This window comes from Triticum dicoccoides, chromosome 3B (genome assembly GCF_002162155.2).
Source record: "Triticum dicoccoides isolate Atlit2015 ecotype Zavitan chromosome 3B, WEW_v2.0, whole genome shotgun sequence".
In the NCBI taxonomy this organism is placed as follows: Eukaryota; Viridiplantae; Streptophyta; class Magnoliopsida; order Poales; family Poaceae; genus Triticum; species Triticum dicoccoides.
Genome location: NC_041385.1, coordinates 507,656,546 through 507,666,162, shown reverse-complemented (window position 1 = coordinate 507,666,162; position 9,617 = coordinate 507,656,546). Strand labels below are relative to the sequence as shown.

Sequence of the window (9,617 nt, the reverse complement as noted above, 5' to 3'; positions counted from 1 at the left end):
CGTCGCTAAAGGACTGCAAGGCCATAGCTGGGCCAGGGACATTCACGGGACCCTGGGCATACACGAGATTGGCCAGTACCTTCAAGTCTGGCTGGCGATCGAGCATATCACGCTCTCGGACACCCCTGATCAGCTAGTTTGGAGATGGACGGTCTCTAGTATATACTCTGCTAGCTCCTGCTATCTTGCCACCTTCCAGGGATCCATGACTTGCTTCTCATGGAAGAATTTGGCGCCGCCAAGAGTGAAGTTTTTCCACTGGTTGGCTAACCAGGACCGGTGTTGGACGGCCGACCGCTTGGCTAGACGCGGTCTCCAGCACCAGCCACGATGTCCACTTTGTGACCAGGCTCCCGAGACGATGCGCCACCTCCTCTTGGAGTGCCCCTTCGCTAGGCAGACTTGGCATGAAATCCTATCCTGGCTACGGATGACCACTGCAGGGCCAAGCCACGAAGACTCACTTATGGACTGGTGGCTGCAGGCAAGGCAAAACACGCCAACACTGATGCGTAAGGGCCTAGCCTCCATTGCTCTGTTGACACCATGGATGATCTAGAAATAGCGCAACGAATGCATCTTCGAGAGCGCCCAACCCCTGGTTCAGGTCATGGTCTCAAAGATCAAAGAGGAAGCCGCACAATGGGCAAGAGCGGGCGCCCACGGCCTACGCTTCATTCTGCCGCCCACCTGGGACGTGCACTAGTTTCACTGATCCCCATTTGTAATTGACCTCCTAGGAGGAATGTACCAAAACTCTACCTTTTCAATGCAATGAAATGCAAAAGCCCTTTGCATTTTCTCGAAGAAAACTTTGTAAAGTTTGACCAACTTTACAGGAAAAATACCAAGATCTACAATACGAAAGCTATATGGTATGAAAATTAATTTCATGATGCATCTAACAATATTGATTTCATATTATGAATCTTAATATATTTTTTATAAACTTAGTCAAGTAAACAAAGTTTGACTTTGACCAAATCTTATATACAGGCTAAAAAGAAAACGGAGGGAGTACGTGTCTCTCCACCCTAACTGATGCGCCTGGTCAGGGGCACCCAAACCAAATAATGGTTTAGGTCCCCTGTCACCAACGATAATTAATAAAGGAAGAGAGCTAACCACCTGCACTATTCTCAATTCAAGTACGGCCCCATATTCTCAAAAACCATATCCGATCCAAGGGGACGGTGCATCGGCGGGAAAATCTAGCCTACATGCTGTCGTTCCTAGACAGTGTCGGCGGCGGCCTATGGTGATTAGAACGTCCAGGAGATTGACTATGTCAAACACACGGTCGCTCAACCTTGCCTGCAACGAGCAGGCGATCATGTCGATCTCCATGACTCGTACCGAAAAAGTCTTTCGCCCCGCTTTATAAATAAAGCAACCTCCATGACTCATATTGCACCACTAAACCCTCTCTGTTTATGTCAGCAGGTGTTGTAGACATGGTTAGATCATGTTCATGATTAGTGTAATCACACTTTAGATCTAACAGTTTCAACCTCCCTTTTTTTAGAAAAAGAAGAAAAAAAGAAAGAAAACAATCAAGGCAAAAGAAGGCATGCACACTGCCTACATCTAAGGGAGGAAAAATAGTATGTTGCTTATATTTGGTCTGGCCAAACAATGGCGCATCAGTGTCATGCCATCTTTGGCTTTTGCTCCCCAACAAAACCACGCCCCCCACCGCGATGCGAGAAGGCAGCCAGCCAGCCACACTCGCGCGCACACGCCTGAGTCGGTCGTACGTCGGGGGAGAGGCCACACACAAGGTTGCAACACAATCCTTCCAAGGCCTTCCCCCGCATGCACGCCGGCGAAGCGGCCGGCGTCCTCCTCAAAAACCAAACCCCCGGTCGAACACAAACGTCCGTGCACCAGTCGAGCGGCCTAGCTTCCCTCATACCTGCGTGACTCGATCTCGCCACACCCTGAACAGAGCCTCGACAGATTCCTACCGAGTTGCCGAGTCATGACGCCCAGCCCGTCCCTCTCGTCATCCTTTTCGTCCTCCTCCCGGTTGCTGCGGTCGTCGTCGTTGTCCTCGCAGTGCAGCACCAGCGGCAGGCGGAGCATGGACGAGGAGGCGGAGGCCGTCGTCGCTCCACTGCCGCCGATGCAGAAGCGAGTGCTGTCGAGGAGCCACGGGTCCAGGGCCGCGCCGGGTCGGCAACTCCCGCCGAAGAACGTCGTCCGGGACGCCGGACCGCCTTCAGGTTCGATGGTCTCCATGTGCTGGGCGCTGACGGTGACAGTTTGTTCGTAATCGCATGCATAGGTTTTGACGTGGCTGCCGTATTGGGATGCAGAAATGGATTTGGTGAAAGAGAGATTCGCCAAGCTGTTGCTCGGGGAGGACATGTCCGGCACCGGGAAAGGTGTCTCCTCCGCCCTTGCTCTCTCCAATTCCATCACAAACCTTGCAGGTAAAGTTAACGAGTGTACATGCAACATTCTTCTATTCCTCCCTCCCTTCTTCTTCTTCATGATGAAATTTGGCAACCGATTTGCAGCCTCCGTGTTCGGGGAGCAGCGCCGCCTAGAGCCCATGTCGGCCGACCGAAAAGCGCGATGGAAGAAGGAGATCGGCTGGCTTCTGTCGGTCACCGATCACATCGTCGAATTCATTCCATTGCAACAGGTGTCCGAGGATGGCACCAGCATGGAGGTCACTCTCACTGCCTCACACCACTAACACCAATAGGCTTTTTCTAGCACTCATCACATATATTGCAACTTTTATCACACGCATGCAGGTGATGGGCACCCAGCTACGCAGGGACATTCTCATGAACATCCCCGCCTTGCGAAAACTTGACGCGATGCTCCTCGTACGCAAATTCTTAGGATCTTCATTCCGCGATCCTTCTCAACAATTTCCCGAGTCAAAGTTGATGTTTTGTGTATCTGGAACAGGGGTATCTTGACAACTTCAAGGACGAACAAGAGTACTGGTACGTGTCAAAAAACGCCAACGAGAGCGAGAAGGGCGATGCACCGAGAGACGGCGAGAAATGGTGGATCCCAACGGTGAGAGTCCCTCCCGAGGGTCTGTCCGACCAATCGAGGAAGTGGCTCCAGCACCAGAAGGACCTTGTCGGGCAAGTGCTCAAGGCAGCCATGGCCATCAATGCAAATGTCCTTGCACAGATGGAGATTCCAGAAGAATACATCGAGGCTCTACCCAAGGTTCACCTAATTCTAATAGATCCAATATATTTTCCCGAAATGTAGTACTCCCTCCAATCCAAAAAAGTAGTGTGGCTTTAGTTCAAATTTGAAATAAAGCTGAACTAGATCCACGACACTTTCTTTTGGATCGGAGGGAGTATTAATGTAGCAGTATAGTTCTTCAGATAGAAAGAAATTCTAAGGCTAATCAAACAGAGTGGCTGCTTCTCTTGCAGAATGGGAGGGAAAGTCTCGGAGACTCCATATACAGAACCATAACCGATGATTATTTTGACCCAAACGGACTCATGGACTCCGTAGACCTATCGACGGAACACAAGATCGTCGATCTCAAGGACAGAATCGAGGCCTCCGTTGTCATCTGGCAGGGGAAACTCTGCAACAAGCTGTCATGGGGCCCCGGCGTCAGCTTGGAGAAGCGCGAGCAATTCGAGGAGCGCGCACAGACCGTCCTGCTCATCCTCAAGCACAAGTTCCCTGGATCTGCCCAGTCATCGCTTGACATAAGCAAGATCCAATACAACAAGGTACCACTTAGTACATAGAGAAGCAACAATGTTTCAGTTGCTTTCCGACGTGCTGCAGTGCTAATTTTTAGCTGCGTGCTGCAGTACTCGTTTCCTATTCAATGTGCTCTTTTCTTTCAGGATGTTGGGTTTGCCATCTTGGAAAGCTACTCCAGGGCTCTCGAGAGCTTGGCGTTTGCGGTTCTGTCACGGATCGAGGACGTCCTCTATGCCGACACCGTCGCTCAGGATCCGAGGCGCTCGAAATCGAGGCGGCGGCCTAGATTAGAGGACGACATCACTGAGTCTCTCGTTGTCGATGCCACGGAGGCCACTTCGGCCAAGGCCAGCGATTCATTTTGCTGGCAAGAGCTCGAGGACAGGAGCCTGGATTCCCGCGGTGGCAAGCTGAAGAAGATCCCCCGTATCAGCAGGAGGAAATCTATGCACGTAGACAAGGTCGAGATGAACGTGTGCGGTGTTGGTGCTGGATCAAGAAGCTTTTCTCATAGGTGAGACGGGCAGTTGGTTGTGGATCAAGAAGCTTTTCTCTCGCTGGATCAAGAAGCTTTTCTCATAGGTGAGACGGGCAGTTGGTTGTGGATCAAGAAGCTTTTCTCGTAGGTGAGACGGGCAGTTTGCGTTGCTTCGACAGGGAGCCATCTGGTGAAGAGAGGCGCCTGTAAAATAGCTCAAAGTAAGTGAGATTGGGAAAGAAGTGATGTATATTTCCTTCTCGTCTCAGCTGAGCTGCAATGAAATTAGCATAGCATCTTTTGTCGCCCTAAAGCATCAATAGTATGCTTGTTGCTTAAGCAGCAAAATCTAAATAACACAAAAGCACATAAACAGGAATCTCTACTCCTAATGTCTCAGTTGGTAGGTCGCGTTCCGAATTTTATTTTTGTCCCACCTCACCCGGTCTTTTTTGGTACTTCTTTGGTACTTGCTCCCACCTCCCGCTCAGCCGAGACGGTTTATTTTCGTACTCCCTCCCACCCCCCAGGTAGTTCCCTCCACGCAAAAAAAATCGAACCAACCAATCTCTACTCCTAATGAAGCAGTTGGTAGTCTTCGCCGGTCAATTTTCGTCCGGGTTTTTTTCGTAGGTTAACCGTCGTAGATTTTTTTCGTCGCCTCCCCCACTTCATCGGTTTATTTTCACTTCACCCTCTCACACGACGAAAAAAACTGAACGGATCAGAACTTTCCATACTGACGCAAATTATTTAGTAATGTCTTTATGTAAAAGAATCAATCTCTAAAGATCAAATCTAAATTAATTAATCTTCATAACGTTTGTTTCCTTTCGAATCACGTCCATAACTTTCCTTCCTTGTTTGGGCAGAAACTGTTTGGTAGCAGAGATTAGGAAGCTTCCTATGAGTGTAGTAATAGGAAGTATTCTTTTTCTTGATGATTCGTTTCCATGCATGATGATAGTAAATTATGCCAACATTCACCACTATTTATCAACGTCATCAATCGTATCCATTTCTACCAGTTTTAAGGGAATCTGCTCGCTATGTCTTTTTTAAGGGGATCCGCTCGCTAAGTCGTCGTCGCATGTTATTTTCACAAACAATCTCTACTCCTAATGGAGCAGTTGGTAGCCTCGTACGGTTTATTTTTGTCCTCCTCCCACCTCCCCTGGGTTTTTTCATCCTCCCTCCCACCTCCCAATTTCGTTGGTTTTTTTCGTCGGTTTTTACTCGCCTCCTCCCACCTCCCAATTTCGTCCGGTTTTTATTCGTCCCACCTCCCACCACCCCCTCGTACTGGTTCTTTTTCTCTCCACTCTTTCCTTGCAAACCAATAATTTCCTAACATACAAAAGATCACGAATCTATCTTTCCTTACCCGAACCAATCGCGCCCTACATCAGTGCATTTCTTTATTAAGAAAACTAACACGTAAATCTTAACGCATTGCAAACAAATCCCGTTATGGACCTAATTAATTTATTATGGAATCTATACGTGGTCGCATTGATTCTTTTTCTCTCCACTCTTTCCTTGCAAACCACTAATTTCCTAACATACAAAAGATCACGAATCTATCTTTCCTTATCCGAATCAATCGATCCCTACATCAGTGCATTTCTTTATTAAGAAAACTAACACGTAAATCTTAACGCATTGTAAAGAAATCCCGTTATGGACCTAATTAATTTATTATGGAATCTGTACGTGGTCGCATCTCTCCCCTTGTGAAAAAATCGCATCCATCTCCCGTTAAAAAGGAAAAGAGAACATGAACGATCAATCCCACACCCTGCATCTCAGTAGCAAAAAATCGCCGCCGCCTCTGCTACTGCGCCTCGCCGTGTGCCCGGCTCGACCCATGCCTCGCCTGCATGGCTGGACGCCGCCGTCTCCACCGCCACGTACAAGAAAAAGGTGGGCAGAACCATCCATTCAAATCGCACACCCCAACCCTCCTCCGCAATCCCTAGCCCCGCATCACCCTATCGCTTTCTCGCCTCTCTTTCCCCTCGATGTAGATGGTGCCGAGCGGCGGCCTCGAGCACCGGAAGTGCCGCCCTCTCTATCTTCGCTGCGTCGAGAGATGGGCCGAGGCTATCGTCGGTTCGCCGCCCACGATTGGGCCGCCTCCGGTTGTCGCGCACCACCGGCTCCACCTAACGTGCCCGACCCTCTCCGCTTTCGACCTTCCGGTGACCACATCCCTCCGCGCCTCCATCCATCATCCACAAGGCCACTCCCTGCACCCACCCTCCTAAATTCTCCATACCGGCGGACAATCACCGAAGATCCAAGTTGGCCCGATATCAATTTTCTTACATGCTTTCTTTATCAGTTGGTGATGGGAATGGGTTCCAATTTCTCTCTCTCGTTGTGGATTCGCAGGCAAGAAGCGCTTCTACATGCATCCTCCTGTCGGTCCCTAAAGTACCAAGGTAAATGGTTGATGTTGTGTTTGTCTAGGATGATATATGTTGGCTCTTTTCCGGTTCATCCGAGCAGTTTGGTGACTAATTTACTGATAATTTAATTATATTAATTAAATGAGTCGGGTGTATCGTCGTGCATTTATCTTGCCAGTAATGTTCTGTGATGCTCTGATGCACTTTGGGAATTGGTTATCTTGTCTTCAGTGCAGAACATTTGTTTATTAATGCATGAGAAGAATCCTTGTTACTACCTTGAACCTGTTTTATAATCCATATTGTTATGCACTAGCGCGTATGCGGGTGAAATAGATGGATTATGGTCCCGTATCCAATAAGATGGATATGTGTGTGTTAGAGAGAGAAAGAGAGGGAGAGGGGGAGAGAGAGTGAGGAGGAGGGAGGGAGAGAGTGTGTGTGAGAATTTGATGGTAAAAAGGTCGTCAATGTCACTTGATATGTATGAGAATATTAAATGTAATATTAACATAATTGATATTGAACTCTTAAAGTTAATGTGGCCCCGTTGCAACGCACGGGTGTTCTTCTAGTCTGCATAACATACCAGTTAAGACAATCACCATGAAAAAAACACTTGCCTGTTGATTTCACAAGGTAATGACGATTCACACAAATACCACCCACACCATTTTCCTTCAACAATCTCAGAATGTTTGCAACGCAACCAACAATGACTGGAAAACTCTTAAGTCACTTGCACCGCACATAAAGTACATGAAGAAATGCACATCGACAATTTATTCCCACTAGCAGTTTGGCAGACAAGTTCAAACTACATCGACATGACACAAGGTTTGGGTGATCGCTGCGATTCCGAAGCGCTGAAGCCCCTACAGTGCCTTGAGGATCTCCTCGGCACCAGAGATTGTGAACTGGCCACCTTCCTCGACGTTTGCGACGGTGACCTTGAGGTCGTCAGCAAGGAGAGCAAACCGCCTCGAACGAAGACCCAATCCTTTCTCTGTAAGATCAAGCTCAAGACCAAGTGCTTTTGTGTATGCAGCCGCTCCATCAGCAAGGAACTTCACATGCTTGTTATCTGGGTATGTCTTCGCCCATGCTTTCATGACAAAGGGGTCATTAACTGCAAAATAATAGCATAGTGAATTAATCAAGTGCAATTATGGACCTAGCTGCTTTAAATCAAGATCAAACGCTGAGAATAGTGTGTCCAACTGTCCATTCGTATACTAAGGTCATTGCAATTGCAACAACTAGGCTACAGGCCCTTTCGGCGTTCACACATTCACTAAATATGAACCGGTCATTCAATTGTACTAGGGAGCTACCTTACTATTATACGGAGAACACTAAGAACTCAAAACATCTAATATATACTTTCATGTGGCCATCCATGTTCAGGTAAAAAGGTATTTGTCGGCAAAAATTACAGCAATATCTGCTTTCAGAACATGATAATGAACACACAAAAAATGCAGAAAGCATACCGCTGACAAGCAGGATCTCATCTACACCCTTGGCTTTGAGCTCCTCGGCCTGAGTAATGAAGCCTGGTACATGCTGATTGCTGTATTCATAGAAGAGAGAAGACACAGTATGAGTGTTTTTTCTTGGACGCTAATAAGTCCCGAATGTTCAGGATTTGACCATGGCAAGTTTAGTTGGTAAGCATGGCAAATCCGCCTGTAGTTTGTTTTTTGCCAGAAATTGCTGTGCTTGCCAACTAAACTTGCCATCCTCGCGTCAACTAAAATTGCCATAAAAAACATTCAATTTGCCATGGTAAAAAATCTGACGTCCGGACGTCCGGATCTCATTCATTTACGTTTTTCTTTCTACAATATGAAAAAGTAAAGTCAACAAAACAGGATAAAAGGAGCAACAGAATCCCGTTTTCTGAAAGAAAAAAATAAGCAAAATATTCTTGCGGCAGGAGCAGATAACGACCTAATACAAGAAAAAAAAACGATTTGGCCACAGGGTAGTGATTAGTGAAGTAACCACTCAGATATCTCAAACTTACTTAAACTATAAATTGAAACAGTGAAACAAAATCAATCTACTAGAGTACTAGACCAAGCTCTACCAAAAATCCCGTCAAATCAGCCGGTTTAGAGCACTCGCTCACAGAAAGATCAATCTATGGAAGCTTAGCTAGATGCGTCCAGGTTCACAAATTCTCATCTACATGTGAAATTTGACAAGGAAAAGCTGGCAGTTAAGCCAAATCTTGCAGCTATTACGGTACAAAGTAAATCAATTCCGGAGGAACAGGGGATCCTGGCTCCTAAGCAAATCTAGATTTACAGGGCCTGGTTTCGCAGAAGCTATAAGCGAGAAGGAAAAGTCAATCTTGGATCCATCCGCTAACAATTCAGCGTCTCTATCCATCGATTACAAGAGGTCAAACAAACGCTCACTTCGTTTTTCTCGATCTGTTGACTGATTGTACTGGTGAAGGAAGATACCTGCAGGTGGGGGTGAAGGCACCGGGGACGCCGAAGAGGATGACCTTCTTGCCGGCGGCCAACGAGTGGATGGAGACCTGCTGCATCTGGTCGTTCTCGTCGAACCACGCGAGCTGGCCGTCGGGGAGGGTGCTGCCCACGCCAATCGGGGCCATGGTTGCTCTTGCTTGGTCTGGTTTGGGGAGGGGAGAAGGAGGGGTCTAGAACGGAAGGCAGACGACAGGGAGGGGGTTGAAAAGGGATATATAGAAAACAATGTGGTATCGGTATCCAAGGCGAATAAATAAATAGTGGATCGCAATTGATTGGGTTAATTGGCTTGCCGGTTGGTGGCCTTGGGTGTGTCGCCGCGTGTGAACGCCAAATTCTGGCCAAATATGCTTTACCCTACCCTGCTCAGCAAGAAAAAGACAGAATCCTGAGTAAATACTCTTGGGCATCCCCGTAGCACATCACCAAAAGAGCTTGCAAACGTCTTGAGACCGTATCATCAAAACGTCCGGAGATAGCCAGATCCTATTTGGTGTCTTTAGCGCCCGATTTCCAATC

At 47.6% G+C, this 9,617-nt stretch overlaps 2 protein-coding genes across 2 annotated transcripts; one reads left to right on the top strand and one right to left on the bottom strand.

The window, feature by feature from the left end:
• Positions 1-1,723: 1,723 nt before the first annotated feature.
• On the top strand, positions 1,724-4,564 carry LOC119281461 (rho guanine nucleotide exchange factor 8-like). The gene is made up of 7 exons (XM_037561978.1): positions 1,724-2,225; positions 2,319-2,435; positions 2,523-2,677; positions 2,766-2,840; positions 2,926-3,198; positions 3,417-3,728; positions 3,849-4,564. The coding sequence occupies exons 1-7, from the start codon at positions 1,982-1,984 to the stop codon at positions 4,221-4,223; spliced, it is 1,551 nt and encodes a 516-aa protein (XP_037417875.1). The 5' UTR covers positions 1,724-1,981; the 3' UTR covers positions 4,224-4,564.
• Positions 4,565-7,201: 2,637 nt separating this feature from the next.
• On the bottom strand, positions 7,202-9,313 carry LOC119276786 (peroxiredoxin-2C-like). The gene is made up of 3 exons (XM_037557941.1): positions 9,069-9,313; positions 8,088-8,167; positions 7,202-7,723 (listed from the first exon to the last, which is right to left on the bottom strand). Exons 1-3 carry the CDS (start codon positions 9,221-9,223, stop codon positions 7,470-7,472), a joined length of 489 nt encoding a protein of 162 aa, XP_037413838.1. The 5' UTR covers positions 9,224-9,313; the 3' UTR covers positions 7,202-7,469.
• Positions 9,314-9,617: the final 304 nt, after the last annotated feature.